At 31.7% G+C, this 17,035-nt stretch overlaps 1 protein-coding gene across 2 annotated transcripts in view; it reads left to right on the top strand.

Moving 5' to 3' along the window:
* The window catches only part of LOC145675772 (integrin alpha-9-like), a 90,742-nt gene that overhangs the window by 64,378 nt on the left and 9,329 nt on the right, over positions 1–17,035 (top strand). The window contains exons 16-23 of one of the 2 annotated variants that reach the window (XM_081746455.1): positions 45–202; positions 1,728–1,812; positions 4,559–4,672; positions 5,874–6,216; positions 9,821–9,917; positions 11,027–11,159; positions 12,402–12,461; positions 14,237–14,386. In XM_081746455.1, coding sequence (XP_081602581.1) covers positions 45–202; positions 1,728–1,812; positions 4,559–4,672; positions 5,874–6,216; positions 9,821–9,917; positions 11,027–11,159; positions 12,402–12,461; positions 14,237–14,296 — 1,050 coding nt within the window. In that variant the 3' untranslated portion in view covers positions 14,297–14,386. Of the gene's footprint in view, positions 1–44; positions 203–1,727; positions 1,813–4,558; positions 4,673–5,873; positions 6,217–9,820; positions 9,918–11,026; positions 11,160–12,401; positions 12,462–14,236; positions 14,387–17,035 lie in introns of those variants that run through there. The other variant, XM_081746463.1, reaches the window with a different exon arrangement.

The raw sequence follows: 17,035 nt of genomic DNA, 5'->3' as shown, positions 1-17,035 counted from the left end.
TTTAAACATTATTATTACTGAACGTCGATTTTTATAAATTCCAGGTGTCTTTGCAAATTGACATGGGCTCCTTAGATCCAGGAATGAAATATCTAAATTTCCATTTGCAAGCTTTTTCCGTAAGCGAAGAGCAAGTTGAAGAAGACAACTATCAAGATCTTAATTTAACTTTGAGAACTATTGCTGACATAGGCGTTTTAGGGTAAGTTTATCCTTGGCTTTTAGAGTAAATTTACGACTGGAATGAAAACATTACTTGGAGAGATTTTACTTTATCCCCATTTTTATTTTGTGTGTAACTAAAATTTTTCTGTATAACGGATTATTCATTTAGTACTGTTTCTCGGTCAATTTTCCTCCTATATTTCGAGTTTACGTTTGAACACTATCTCCGGAATACACGATGACTTAAGCCTATTTTTACATCATCTTCACATAATTTTTGTATCAATAGTGGTAATTTAACAAGTATTATGATTTTTTTTTCTATCAGTATTGATGGTTGCTTGCCGTTTCCTATATTGTACGTTACTTTCATTATTTTACTTGATACATTTGGTATATTTCGGGAAAAAAATAAAGATATGTTCTTGAGAACAAGGTAAAACGGTAAAATACGCATAGATAAAATTATACTATCGGCTATATAAGGGACGGAAAAGATTTAATAAATTATGTGAACTCAAATCAATACGGATTTATCTGCTACTGTCCAACAGTTTGATGTAAGTATTACAAGCGTGCAACGTAAAAAAAGAAATTTAGGGAAATATCGTTTAACATATAAAAAATGTCTTCATTAAACCACAGTTAAATTCTGAGCGCATGACGAGATTTGTGAGTGCAGAGTTATGGAAGCATTACTACGTATAACATAAACACCTGAATAGGATAATGTTCGTGATTTCAGAGGATCTTCATCCATTTCATTCTTTCCAAATCATTTAAAAAGTTCTAGTGATACAGGAGCTCTTGTCTACGGTACTGTCTATACAAATTACTAATTACTTCTACTTACTATAATCCTTCTTACTTATATTAATATTATCTTTGAACAGAGCTCTCTCACTCTACATCCTTACTCCAAATTCATGAAACATCTTAATTAACTACGTATTGAAATAACATTCCTTTCTTCTCGACAATCTCCTCGGTAACAATTAACAATACAGTAAATGAATAACGAAATTTCCTTTTTTAAACATTTTGCCCGATAACTTTGCAAATCTTTGTCAACCACTTCCAACTATCCTCAACACCTCTAAGATTGGTCGAAATGTCTTTTGCTCAAAATATATCGATCTGTTGTGTTGCATGGTGTTTCGGAAAGTTGAGATGGCAAGATTTCTTTTTAATTTTACATTTAATTGTGTTCTTTTGAGCCTACGACATATCTCCATCAAGAGCCTTTCACATGAATAATTTTAAAATTAATAAATCAATAAGTGTAATTTTGATGTAAGTGTAACTTTAAATACCTAAGATTATTGTTTAACTTAGAGAACAGAAAATTTAATATTTTAGCTCCTGGTTTGCTTGCTTATTGATTTAATTCCCTGTTCAACACAATCCCTATATCTATTAGAACTGTGTGATGTTAAGGTATACGAAACAATTAAGTCGCATACGAAGAGAACAGTGGAGCATTCTATCATACAAAGCATAATAAGAAAATGAACTTTAACAATTCAACTAAATAAAAGGAAGAATTTTTTTTTTATCCACAGGAGATCTGACAGGAATCATTTTGTATATGATAGAGATGCTGACAAACTACAAGATAAATTGGTTTCATTTAGCCATATATATGAGGTAAGTTTCTAGAAGATAGCTGAATATTAAACTTACACCATTATCAACTTAAATATATTTTCATAAAATCTTAATTTCATTGCTGTTGATAAACTCAGTTTGTGAATTTAAAAACCAATGTCTGCTGTTGGTAACATTGTAAGATATTCTAAAAACAATATAGCCAACTTTGATATTAATATAATTTATCTGTAGTTTGTATAATTTTCTTAGAACAATAATACAGATTAAACAAAATTGTTTTGATGCCATTTGAGATGAAGGAAGTATTTTAGCGATAGCTGCCACATTTGTAATAATGCCTAATTTGTTTCATACACACATACAAAGCTCAACTATGTTCTTAGTTTAATGTTAATCAAAGATTCCTAGACCAATTTTTCTATAATTTTAAAGTACAAATATTTTGACTTTCTCTGATTTTTCTCAGATCTTTCCCAATTCTCTCATCTAAACATTTCCTGATAAAAGATTTTAAAACCCGTCAAGTTCAGACTAGTTTCTGTACACCAAATTTCAAAGCTGAAAAATTATTTCTGTATGTAAAATATTTCGCTAAATACTTCATCGGATCGACAGAGTAAGACGAAGGAAGAAAAGGAAAATTAAAGAACAGGATGTAAATTCACGCCTTAGTGTTTCCATGTTTAAAAAAAAGTGTTTTTTTGGAGGAAGATACAGCCAGTGGAATGGATTGGTCAATATTGGTACAAAAAGAGATAGGGGAAATAAAGAGGAAAATTACATAAAGTAGTTGGAATTAAAAAAGAAGGAATTAAAAAGTAAAAACAAAATATAAATTGACAATAATAATAGTATATTTTAAAAAAATTAATAATAACAGCGAAAGGCAATAGAAAATTTAAAATATGTAGGAAAAAATTGTAGTTTATATATATTCAACCGAATCTATTATCTAGGTACTTAGTAAATCATTTTAGAAGATGTCAATTACACGAAACAACTTCATATATTTTACTGCCTAATTCGTCGTATTTCTCATTTATAAAATACAAATTATTGATTTGTAATGCATGTGACAAGTAATCAAACATTTATTGTCCAACAGTTTCACTGTGTCCTCTGAAAGAAAAACAAAATTTATTTAAATATTTTATTTCCAACGATCCAGTGGTTGCCTGATTCTGTATGGCTTGCTCCCATGTTATGGAGTGGCCTGCCTAACGTCCTCACTACTTCTCTGTCTCCCACCTTCAGGTTAATCATATTGAGGTTTCCCCTCATCAATCTTATTATTTCTGCTGACCACTATTTACACTCCTGTCATGATGTCTGTCTCTTATTCCTTTGTCAAATTAATCCTGTTACGCCTCAATCAAAAGGTAAAACAAAAGGAAGAGTGTATTGGATCTACAATATAAGGAAAAAGTAATCCAGAAAGGAATAAGTATGAGTGAGCGGAAGCAGGATTATCTTATTAACTTATTAGTATTATTATTATTCGATGTATATATATTCTATACTTTCATTAATGCTGCTAAAGTTAGAATGGGGCAATAAACTAAAATTATCGCTTTCAAGATATCGTCGCATGAGAACCAAAGGAACGTAACTCCAAAAATGCGGTTTTCGTTTTCTTCATGTTTGGACATAATTTTGAAAGCCCCACTTGGTGCAAATGCAACGTAACAGCATCTGTTCTCCGTGTCGATCATCTGTTGTAATGTAGCTAAACTACCATATTATTAGAAACACATCTTTCTTAGAAAAAATAATATTTTTGTCCTCTCGCCTGTAAACTATAAAAATGGAGTTATGTTGCTTTGGTTCTCATGCGACGATATGTTCTTTCTAGGGAAAGAGTGCTGGTAAATGATACTATTAACACGCAGCGACAAATTGTCTAGGGCCGACCCTGATCGGAAACACAGAGTAATATCGAATATAGAGCAAGTTTTACATCAAGATTTGAAGTTTTTGGTGTTTCTTCGCTGGAGATGGCGCAATAATTCAAAGATCCGGGTCTTGAAATGAGGGAGTAAAGGTTGGGGTTCCTCTTTACATGATTTTTTTTGGGGGGGAGAGGATAAGGGGTAAGCCTTCTTGGTTTCAAGCAAGGTGGAGAATATGGGGTAAAGAAGATTCAATAGATTCTATACGGAATGCAGACTGTTAGGATATTAAGTTAAAAATTCACTATACAAGATTTTCGGTAGAGATTTTTTTGTTTACGGTGTTTTTTCAAAATTTGAATCGATTTCGGATAAATATTATGATATCACCGGATAATTTGATATACTCGGCTCGAATTCGAAATAGTATTTGAGGAAACTAGAGATATATTTGGTGGGGGCTATTAATATTGGGAATTTAAAATATTTCGGTGTTTCGGTGATTTTGTAGTAAAGTGAAGATGTTTAAAATAGGTCCTTGGATTGGCCATGGTAGACTGATTAAAATTCATTTAAAAAAAAAAAAAAAAAAAAAAAACTTGCCCCCTTCAGAGATATGCAGAGAATACGTTTTTCTATACTATTAAAAATGAAAATCATGATTAAAAAAAAAAAAAAAAAAAAAGTTGACCAAAGAATTCTATACCTATTGAAGATAAAACAGGCAGGAAACGGATATGCACTTCAGCTACCTGTGGTTTTATACACCAATAATAATATTAAATATCTGTGTGGATATTCATTTTAAAAAATTCATATATACTGGTATATATATATATGTATTTCATATTCTCCTTTTGTGTATTTTTTACATATTTTTTTTTCTTTTTTAGGTTAGAAACTATGGTCCAAGCCCTGTAAAAAATGTAAACCTAGTATTCAAGCTACCTTCCCAATTAAATATTTCAAACAATTATGTTCGTTTCTTGGATATATATGCACCAGAGGTGAGCCACTTATTGAGCTTATTTGACTTAACAGTTATTCTGGAAATATTTTTTCTTGTTTAATTTTGTACGTACTTTAGTGTATAAACAACTGATTAAAGTTGAGACCAAATTTGGAAGTAACGATATGAAATCTAAATAAGGTGTCATTAATATTATTGTGTGTTTCACTCATGTTATCTGGAAAGTCAAGACTATATTTGCTAGATTTTTATCAGTGAAACGATTGCTGTTTTAAAGAAGGACATCTTTTTTAATGTATTGTCATTAAAAGTTAATATTTTCAGAATTTAGAAAGGCTTTCTGAACATTTCTGAGAAACTATTCATAAATTATATGTATTTGGTGTACCGTTACTGTTTATATTGTAGAGTATTTACTTTGAGAGTTGCGTTTTATTGTTGAGGGTTATTACAATTTCTTTCTTTTTACTTCAGTCTAATGATTATTTCAAACATTTGAAAATAAAATAGGAACATAAGCTTTATTGGTGAAATCAAAAATATTTTTTTTACAGCTATAGAATCAGTATATGTACAATATATCAATGTTTATAAATAAAACATGCTTATTAGAAATAAGACACATTACGACAAGAACATCCATTAAAAAAAAAAAAAAAAGCTGTAAGCAATCCTTCGGTAAATATTTATTGGGTTGAAACTGGAAGAAATAGAAAGAAAACAAATATAGAAAAGGCAATAAGAGAAGCGTCTACAGCGACTCCATGACGACATGTCATTCCTTCCGCTACGGGGGCGCGGTGGCTCAGTGGTAGTGTTCACCTCCGGTGCTCGGGGTCCCTGGTTCGATTCCAGCTCGTGTTGTGTGGACTTTGCATTGGACAAACACCGTGCTAATGGGTTTTCCCGGGGTTCTCTCATTTCCTCCCACTTTCTTCATTCCATCATTTCATTTATTTCTCATCATCACCGTCTCCTTTAGCCTAACCGGCATAATCGTGGAACGTAAAACCGAAAGATTTCATTTCAATTTTTTCATTCCTTCCGCTACGTATGTGTGCCTCTGAGTTGTTACTCTTAGCAAAAGTTGAATTATAACGTTCTTCTCGATTTGTGCATTTATTCGATATTCTCTGGTAAGTACCGTAATTTTTACCATGTTCACTTTGTGATTAACTTGTTCCAAAGACATTTTACAATACAAATGTGTTAATATTTTTTTTCTGTTTCTTTTGTAGACTGATCTCCATTCTCAACCCATTGCATGTGAATCCGATGAACATTTCTTTGTAGAATCCTTTGGTGGGGGTTCAATATCCAATATAAGTAGTTTCGAAACACCTAAACGTTTAAAGAAGAGAAGTGTCATAGATGTGGATCAACCGAATGATTATAATGGAACTTCAAATAGTGCTTCCACTGAACATAAGTTCCCACTCAGTAGAACATTCTTTGTGAACTGCTCAATGTCCAGTATACATTGTGTGACAGTTACTTGTCGATCAGACTTTTACAGTACTAATATAGCTCAAATGCGAGCAGTAGTAACATTTAAGTTTAAAGCTAATTTTAGCAGACTAGGTAAGTGGTCAGTGCCTGTATTATTATAAAATTTGTATGAAAATTTGCAGAGTACATGGTAATGTCTCTTTCTTAAAACCTAAAAAAAATCATAGTTCCACATTGAAAATACTACCTCTTATGGGTTTCCACAGCCTAAAACCTATCAGTTAACTGAGCCACATAGCAATACTTAATATGCTGACTACCCAAGTAATACATATTTTAAGTCGCAACTGGATAGACAATACCAAGACTTGTTAAACTCTTCAATCATTATTTTATTTAAGTTCATATCGAACTACAACTACAACCACTTCATATAAATATTAATCTGAGCCACTTTGCTACTAATCAGCCCAATAATACATCTAAATTAACTCCTCTATAATAGTCTCAATAGCATTTTTTTACGCTCGACCCTAGCCACCTTTACGCTTTGCTACTAATCAGCCCAATAATACATCTAAATTAACTCCTCTATAATAGTCTCAATAGCATATTTTTTTTACGCTCGACCCTAGCCACCTTTACGCTTTGCTACTAATCAGCCCAATAATACATCTAAATTAACTCCTCTATAATAGTCTCAATAGCATATTTTTTCACGCTCGACCCTAGCCACCTTTACGCTTTGCTACTAATCAGCCCAATAATACATCTAAATTAACTCCTCTATAATAGTCTCAATAGCATATTTTTCACGCTCGACCCTAGCCACCTGTTTTAAGTTGGTCACAAGGAAGCAGGTGAGGTTACATTTACCTCGAAGTTGGACCACCCGAGTGTGACGTATAATCATGGGAGTCAAGGTGGAACAAAACGGGCATGCGGAGCTTCTAACCCCCTTCGCTCGCTCAACTATGTTTCGTAACGTAAGTAAATAACTTCTTTATCAATAAAGTTGTGATGTGCGAAAATGAGCATTATTTTAATCTTATTTTAATGAAAAAAAAGTGTTATGAAAATTTAAAAAAAATAATAAAGAAAGAACTCTCCTTGGGTCGGGTTTGAACCTACGCCGAAAGCGATTTTCATTACTAGCCCACTCGGCTACGAGAGCCGACGGCATCTGGTGTTTGCTTTCTGCTACATGTATCCTACGGGGCGAGAAACTAATAACTCCAACTAATCAGAACCGTGTATTTAGATCCTGTGGCTAAGGTCGAGCGTGATTAAAATATATGCGTCTCAATAATACTGATATTTCTTATCAAACAACTGACTATTATATTGTTGGTTGAACAACCTTGATTATTGGGCTGTATCATGTATTTAAACATTTCTGGCCTACGCCGAAATCATAATACTAATTATGCTTCTACAGACATAATGAGACTTCAAAATATTTTCTTTTGTAATATCTCCTTGGCAGTGATACCAAATTTGAATTAAACTTGAATAAGATACATTACACATTCATATATTTTATTTTCCAATTTAGTAACCTGAATTACTGGAGTAAAACAAACTGAATATAACGTTTTCTTAAAACACTTTTTAAGGTATCACAGAACTCAATTAGTTAAGCGATTTGAAGACAATATTTAAGTTCAAAGCCCGATTGTATTTTGAAGGCAACTGCAACAAGCAGAGTAAATTTTTAACGCAAGGTTCAACTAATTTTTTTAGGATCATAGAGCATTATATACAAAATATTCAATGTTTTGATTGACTGATTTTGCTTCACACACTTACGTAACCATGACATAAAAGGCGGAAGAGTATTATCAAAAATAAATGCTGTCTAATGCTACACACAGGGTGCACAGGCTATCGTGCAATATCACTTCTCACAGAGCAGGATATTTCACACTATATCGCCTCTAGGAGTGCAAAATTACAGAACCATGTTACAGGCTCAGGCAGGTTACCTTAATGATACATATTTAACTTACACACAACTTTCCTTTGATAACCGCAGTTTTCTTCAAATTTTGGAAACTTTTTGAGTAACTTGTTACGGAAATTGAATAAAGTTTATTCTAAAATATTTTAAAAAAAAGTCTGAATATATATAGTAATTGTCTTCAATAATAGCAACATTGAATGTGTAATTGCAATTCAAACATTTCGTATATAACATTTTTTTTATTACTATCAATAAATAAAATAAAATTGAAACTTCATGTTAAATGCAATTCTCTCTAAACCTTTGCTGATGCTTAACTGAAACGAGTAAGTAGATAATTTGAAGACAGTAGTAGTAATATGTTTTGTAAACTTGGTCGGAATTCTTCATTTGAGGTATGAATGACTGACAAATAGAAGATAAAAGAGAACAATAAAATGACAAATTGTTAGTGATTCAATTTGTTGTTGTTATGCAAAACTGAAATTAGAATTACACATGATGTTCCATCTGAAAGCATGCATTTTAGAAAATACTATTCCAAAACTATAAAAATAGACAAAAAATAGTTATTCTATGTGGGCAGCTGATTCAATCCTGCCATGAAGTTTTGAATAAGATTTTTCGAATATATTTTTATCAGTTGTGTGCAGGAGGGATTTTCCCTTACGGTTTTATCAACATGCAATCTTCTGCAAAAACTTAATGGCCTTAAATATAAATCCCACAAGAAGAAACCAAATAAATTGTATTCGAGAGAGAACGCAGCTCACTAATCTCTCACATAATGTATGACAACACTTGTTAATGAAAGGAAAGGCAAATGTTGATGAAAATATGCAGAATAGCTGCATAAATTAATTACTGGAAGAAAATAAAATAGTCTTCAGGTATAATCAATAGATATCATTGTTTCATAAAGTCAAATTGCTGACTCTTGTTAACTAGTGTGGCGAAATCATTCTCCTTCCATGCTTACACTGTTAATAAGGAAGGTTAAACAAACAGCAAAGATGTAAGGCTTTCAGGGTTGTGAAGAGGCTAATAATAATGTTAATGAATGCCAAAATGGTGAGCGAACAAAACTTGTTCTCAGTTACTTGAATAAAAGCTTTCTCGACCATCAGAAAATTATAATGAAATTCAATAGATACAGATAAAAAGTGAATAAAAACAGAGAGAAGAGAACATTTCCTATTTCCAAATGGTCTTGTTTTTTTAAACTTCTTACGCATATTTTCCTGTTTGTTATATATTTATTAATATATTCTATTGACTGTGTAAATATTTTAATTTCATTAGTTTTAACTTTTTTTTTTTTTAAAATACTGGACCTTGCATAGTTGTTCAGTTCAATTATTATACTTACATTACAAGTACATGCTCGCAGGATTACAGAAATAAAATAAGAATGTTAAAACGAGATTGCACAAACCATATAAAAGGTGTGTTCAGGAAAACAATCTCAACTAGCTATTCATTTTCTTTTTGTACCTTACACATTGTTCACAGAAGAAGATTGAGAATATTACATGGGAAAAATACAGTATTAATCGCCTTTAAACAATATATGTTGTTTCTGGCTTAGAAATTTACTGTATGACATATCTGTACCAAGTTTCATTTCATACAGATATATGTATATTTTGTTCAGATTTCTTTTAAAAACGTAGTTAGAAATATTTTTTCTATCTATTTCTATATAACTAAAAAAAATATTCTATTAAAACTGTGAATTGTTGAACTTAAATGATTGCTTTATATCTGTTTTAGAACCATTTCTTGGAAAAAAGGATATAATTATAATTACCACTGACTTGACTGCAGTAATTACTGACGATCCGTATCCGGAAGAGCCTTTAAATCCAAGGTAACATACAAATAGTCTATTCGTCTAGTTTAACATCACAACACTATAATGTGTTTCTGTTATTCTTCCATATTATCAGGTTATACTTAAATTCAATGTAGAAATAAATTATTGGTTACATTCTGTAATGGAACTGAAATTTGTAATTTTAAAATAAAATCATAAATATATACTTGCACTCATTCATCATCACTCATTTATCGAAATATGCGATTAATTAGCTTTCTGTGTGCTATACATTGGCATTTATTTCGTGTAATTAATATCAAATTTGCCATTCTAGAAAATTGTGTGTTAATCCAAGATTAATCAAAAAGAAATTAAATATAATTCATATGTAAAGTTAAGGCATCCACTTTTTTCTCTTACTATTTATTTTATATATTTCAACACGAATTTCAACTTCAATTTCGAGACAAATCTAAAGAATATTTTCCCATAAACTTGTATTTAGGTAATGCTATATTGTATATCAAAAACTAACCTGTATAATGTTCCTTTTTAATGAATTTTTAGCCAATATTTCCAATACATCCCACGGGTACACACAGGAACACAAATTGGGGGTTAAATAGTATGTAAACCCCCATTGTTACAATTTGTATGTAAGCAACACTGTTAAGCATGGCAACATTGCACATACAGAATTTAAACTTACGGGGTGCTGGAAGACATACGTATGAAACATGTAAATTACAGGACTAGATACTAATAAAAAAATATGAATAGGTGACATTCAAGGTTAGTGCACTATTATAATATTAAGAGTTCGTATATATTTTTCACACCACTGTTAGTTGTAACATAAATACTGTATGTAAGTTAGCATAGAAGATATTCTTAAGCTTTAGTGCCGAAGAAGAGTACCTGTGGAACGCACTGGAAATATCGCCTAAAAATTTATTTTAAAAAATACATTATATAGGCTAGTTTTTGATATATATTATAATGTGTTCCATACGCTTAATTACCAAATACTACATCGCATTATTACAACTGCGATATGCATTCTTGTATTGAAAACGTTATAGTATTATAATTTAATTTTTAACTTATATTTCGAGTATTTTCGTCTTTCATTTACATATTTAAATTTCCTTTCTCTTTAGAGCTGACGAAGTGTCTGTGAGCACTCTGTTTTTTAGTAGAGTACAAGAAGGAGGAGTAGATACTTGGATAATTGCTGTATCAGCCGCAGGAGGGCTTCTCATTCTTCTTTTTATTGTAATGGGTCTCACGAAGGTAAAAAAAAATAATATTACAAATATATTTGCTTGACTTCGAATACTTAGTAACAGCATTTTTTTAAAATTTTATTTATCAATGATTACTGATTTCTGTTAATATATCAGAGTATTACTTTAAACTTCATGCAGAAAATAAACCTATTGATGTCAATTTAGGTCACTGATTTTTCTGTTGTGTTGCTATTAGAAAAAATATTTATTATATTAATTGATTACTGATAATTATTTTCAGTTTGACATATCAGACTGAAATTTAAAATATTTGTAACTTTGTTTTTGTGAAACCCAGAAGTTCTAAATTCTTGAATGAAGTTCTATTCCGAAAATTGAATTACACAATATTTCCCATGTTTCTTCCTTCAAACTTCTCATACCAATTTGTTCGCGTTTGATGGACGAGATTTCCTTGAAATTATTTCATTTTTCAGTGCATAAATGCTATCATCCCATTTTTCTCTCTTTTTGTTTCTCTCTCTCTCTCTCTTTTTTTTTTTTTTTCAAGCGCAAAGGGCGTAACCAGGGAAAATTAAGCTAAAAATTACATTTTTTGAGTAATCTAGAGTATCTCATAAGTGTTTTTTTTTATTATAGCGCTTATAACTTTAGTGTAGAATGTGTTACTTTCACAGTGGCGTACACAAGAGGGTTTGGTAATGAACTCTGCCCCTTGAGATAGATGTTATGGAAAAAATGAACATTTACTTTATTAAGAGAAATATACAAAAATCGCGCTTGTCCTAAAAGGAAATGAATAATGCTTAAACCCCACATTGATAAAATTCTGTGTACGCTACTGTGCTTTCAGATCTAAATATTGTAAAAGTAAAGCAGTAAGCAGTAAATGAATATTTATTGCTTTTGTTGTTAAATGAACAAATTTAAGAATGTCATTTATTTTTACTGATATCATTCACAATTATTGTTCGACATTTGATGTATTATTTTTCTGAGTTTTTGGTTATTATTATTATTATTATTTGAACTGAGTAAACAAACTGTAGAGATAAAGTCCAATAATAAAAAATAAGTAGTTTGAATTTCGAACAAATTAAACAGTAAACAAATCATATCAGTAGTGGATAATTGTTCTTATCAAATGTATATTTACATTTCAAGTCACCATAGTTTCCTGATTTTGAACCTTCATGTTTTTCAAACATATATTCAGTTTATAATTGTCTATTCCAATAGTTTTTACTTTTGTCATTTATTATGATATTTGTATTTCCAATTTTAGATGGGATTCTTTAGAAGAGCAAAGAAAGAAGAGCTAGAAGCCCTTAAAAAGAAATCTCAGGTTGGTTATCTTACTTTCTCATGTTGCAAAAAATATATCAAACAATAGCTGAAATGCAAGAAACAAAATTAGTGCCTAATGCCATTTCTTAGTTTGTAGCTGATAATGATTAGTTGATTGACGTGTATTCGCTTGATTCAGATGTCGGTGATCTACATTTCGTGGTGCTAGGTTTTTTTTTTTTTATATACAGAAATAGTCAATATTTTTCTTCTTCTTCTTACAAAGAAGTCGAAACGTCATTAATATACTAACTTGACAAAGTTAAAATTTTGTTCTCAAACGTTAAATCTAAAGAAGAATTTAAAACTTTCGAAGCCTTCACAAACACCATCATGACTTAAGTTCATTAACTCCTTTCAGCTGGGTTTTAAAACACCATTTTTTTTTTCTTTAGCAGAAGGCGAATTTTTGGTATTTTTCAAAAACTCTTAACAAGCAAATTGTTTTTAAATCATTTATGAAAACTACAAAACTTGCTCTTTCGAAAGATATATAACTTGTTAACTTTTTATAGTTACAATAATTGTTCTTATATTTGGGTATCTTTTTTGATAACAGTTTTCGAGAAATAAAATAAAAATACGATATTGTATTAGAATTTACTGTATAGGTATTGGCAATAAATAATACAGTGATAATTGGTGCAAAATATTTTAAAGATAGAATATGTATCTCTTGCTGTATATCTGTCTATATTTAACTCTCTCTCTCTCTCTCTCTCTCTCTCTCTCTCTCTCTCTCTCTCTATATATATATATATATATATATATATATATATATATATATATATATATATATATATATATATATAATATGTATCAAAACCGGAATCCTCACAAAGTTGTTCCGAAATCGATCAGCATTTAAACTACTTGATTTCGTTTCCAATAGCATAAAGATGAACACGACACGTGTTCATCTAAGCTTTTCCTGTGACATAAGAATGTATCCTTGCTATCTAGCGGCTCGAATTAGAACAAAGTGGTACTACACAGGAGGCACACTGTGACCGTGTCCAAAAGTGCGTAGTGTACACTTCGAGGTTGCACACTCGAAGTCTGCAAATGGAATGCACACTAAATCGTGTACATCTCGTCAAATTAGCTTTTGATCCACACTTGTTTACAGCGCCTCATCGTGGTGGAATATAGAACATTGATAACAAAAGAAGGGAGAATTTCGAGTACTAGAAAAAATTAACATGCTTTTTTTTCTTTAGATGCATGAATTTCCAGTTATATTAAACATACATATATCGTGCATATTGACAATATGGGGTAACCATAAAATGACTTAAGAGTTTCTTTCATGTATGCCAAGAGCTTCAGTTTTGCCGTATCTGCAAATATTTATCAGCATAAAAAACACTAAACTATTGGCGATGTTCTATTTTATTAGGCATGCTTGCGCGAGAGAATATTTATTAATCCCCCCCGAAGAAAAGTAGCACTGGTGGTTAGGGCGTTGATGACACTGTTGCGAAGTAGCTTAGGAATTTTATTGCAGGTGAAAGTAGGCAATTTGCAAGAGCGTTAGGACACCGAAGGTACCGAGGGGAGTGCTATTTACAATAATGTGGCTCAAAACTACTTTGGGAGAGATTCATATTAAGCATAATTCCTTTATGTACAGTAGATACACAACAATGACACTATAATTGTCGTCGTTCTACTGTATTGCTTCAGTTACAGGCATACTGATTAGACTATTTCTAACATATTGTGCTAATGTTGAAGTTCCTTATATGTTACTCTTTCTTTGTGGATCTATAGATTTTACCCGTAAATCTTCAAAATAGTACCTCCATAATCTTAATCTACACCAAAAGTTAACACTTACAAGGATGACAAGGAAAGAAGTGGTGGAGTTGAACAACATGAAGACCAAAATTTATAGGATAAAGCTATTATGTAACTATGGAATACGAATTTATAAGGATCACGTGTACTCAAGGTGGATAACCCTAATTAAAGTAATATGTTAAAAAAACAAAAAAATATAAGATTACTATCTTATAAGCCTGCTTAAATTGAGTTCTGTACATTGTATACGCTTCAACATTTGCGTGCACTTCACTATGCTTTCGGCGCCCTACATCTTTCTTGAAATATACCCACTGTCTCTCCTACATACTTCCCACTACGAAAATGGTTACTCAGTAACGAAACAAATTCCCTCGTCCAAATATAACCATAAAAAGCTACTATTAATCTAATAAGAATTTTATGAAAATTAAGAGACTGTTTTATGAAAAAATATAGTATACAATGTAGTGGCTCTCATTGTTCAACTATACGGAAGGAATTATTTGTTCATAATCAATTTATAATGGGTACCGTAATGGGATTATATGAATTAAAAGGAAGGCAAGTCTTTACTTTGGCCATTTCATTCAATGAATCATTCAATGAACGGATTCGTAACCAAGACTGAAAAGAGCGTGCCCTGCGAGCCTCTAACCTGCCTTCACTCGCTGCGCTCGCTCGGCAATAATATGTGAATTAAATATTAAAGTTTGGTACAGAAAGGAACCAACCTAGTTACTAACATATATGTGTGAGCTAACAGGCAAGTTCTCAAAACCGGTACCGAAAGATCAAGTCGCTGAATCGAAGAATAAATAAATAAATAAATAAATAAAGTGAAGTGGCCAAAGTAAGGACTTACCAAGACGAATTTGTGAAATCTTTGATAAATGTGGAGGAAGAAATTTTTGATCTGTATTTCACTTTTGGGCAGCTGTCAAAAATGCAAAATGTATGGTAATTGGTATATTACAGTCTCTCAAGTGCAAGGAAATATGGTAGATTTGAAAGGAATTTGTTTAGAATCAAAACTAGAAAATTAGGCCTATCTAACTACGAAATAACATTTGTAGCTGCAGCTGTAGCTGTAGGTATAGAGAAATGAATAATTTAGGTATTCATTATTCTATGATAGAGCTTAATATATTACTTCATACACCATTAAAATTTGTTATTTACGTGCAAGTAGTTCCATTACCGATTGTATAATTATTTCAATTAAGCTATATAAACCATGCTATATAAACACAAATGCCTTTATAGCATTATTAAAGAAACTGTTTGGTTGCTTTCCCTATACTATTATAAATTCCATTCCATACTCAAAGAACACAACGTAAATACGTTTGTTATTTGCGTAACATTTTTATATTCCACTTGTAAAATCACTAATTTTTATATTTATCAAGTAAACTATTATTAGATCAGCCCACAAGTATATTCACCTCAACAAAAATATTAAAAATATGTCTTTTAAAATGTTATTAAGTCAGTTTGACATTATTGTTGTTCCTATTACGAAGAACTCCCATCTTAAGTACGCAAGTGTGCTAACGTAGTGTACATCCTCGCACACTACGTACTATGCACTCGCAGAGTTGTGAACTTGGACATTTTGACGCACACCAGATGACGTCAGTTCCAGAAATAAGCGTACTTCGAATGCACACTTGTATCTTTTGGACACGGCCTGTGAATACAGCCCTAGTTCATTCGCAATCAAAAATGTAAAGCAAAGGGCTTGTTATACTCACTGTTTGTTCTACTGGACATAAGTTCCACGATGGGCATAGCCTGTCGGTCGTCTGAAAAGTGTTAACTTATACTAGATATTTTCTTTGATACTCATTTTTATTGCTAACCTTAAATTAGTTTGTCTTTACGTTAGAATGAAGAACTAGTAAAAGAACTAACTAACTAACTAACTAACTAACTAACTAACTAACTCTATGGCCTATGGAACCCGCAGGTTCAGTGCCGCGTTCACAAAAGCTCTCCACTGACTTTGAAAGAAAAACGTTAGTCCGTTGCCATAGAAACCGCCGTTTCCAGGGCAACAGATCCTGTCACGGTTAGCCAATATTGAAAGAAAACGGTAAAAATAAAAAAACAATAAACGAAGAAAAAAAATAATAAAGTGCAATGTATTGGAGAGAAGTCGCTAAAATTAATTCTCTTTAACGAGGACGATTACGAAACATCACCTACTGATTGAAATCCGGATTATTTTCCAATAAAGTAAATTCCAATAAACTTTCTTGTTATTGTTGATTATTCCATATCGGACTCCCGAAGAAAACTCATCTAAACAACTTATTGACCGTGCCAATAGCGACTACTCTCAATCATGACTCCGTTTTCTTTCATTTAGAAATAGAAAAGAAAGAGAAGAAAGTGGAAGGGTAAAAGAAGGAGGTAGGAAAAGAAGAAAGAAAAGAAATAGGGTATTTTAATAAGAAAACAGATTACTGGATAATTCCGGAAATATAGTAAAAGGTCGGGAAAGTCGTTGAAAGATGAATCATTCTAAATGTTATTAACGACTAATCAATTTTGGAATGCTTCGGAATAGACACATGTTCCCTCATACCACCCAGACCTAGCTCCAGGCACCACGATCGTGGGGTTGCCCAGACCTTGACCTGGAAATGAGAGAAGTGAAATCATTCTTTGTACTGTTATTCCAACCGGTGATTGATAACCATCCAGCATCTGAACTCTGTTCTCTAGGATCGACCACGCATATGAATTAGCCAAGAAAGAAAA

Source organism: Thermobia domestica, chromosome 2, assembly GCF_964235325.1.
Source record: "Thermobia domestica chromosome 2, izTheDome1.hap1.1, whole genome shotgun sequence".
Taxonomy (NCBI): Eukaryota; Metazoa; Arthropoda; class Insecta; order Zygentoma; family Lepismatidae; genus Thermobia; species Thermobia domestica.
This window is presented reverse-complemented; position numbering and strand designations above follow the sequence as displayed.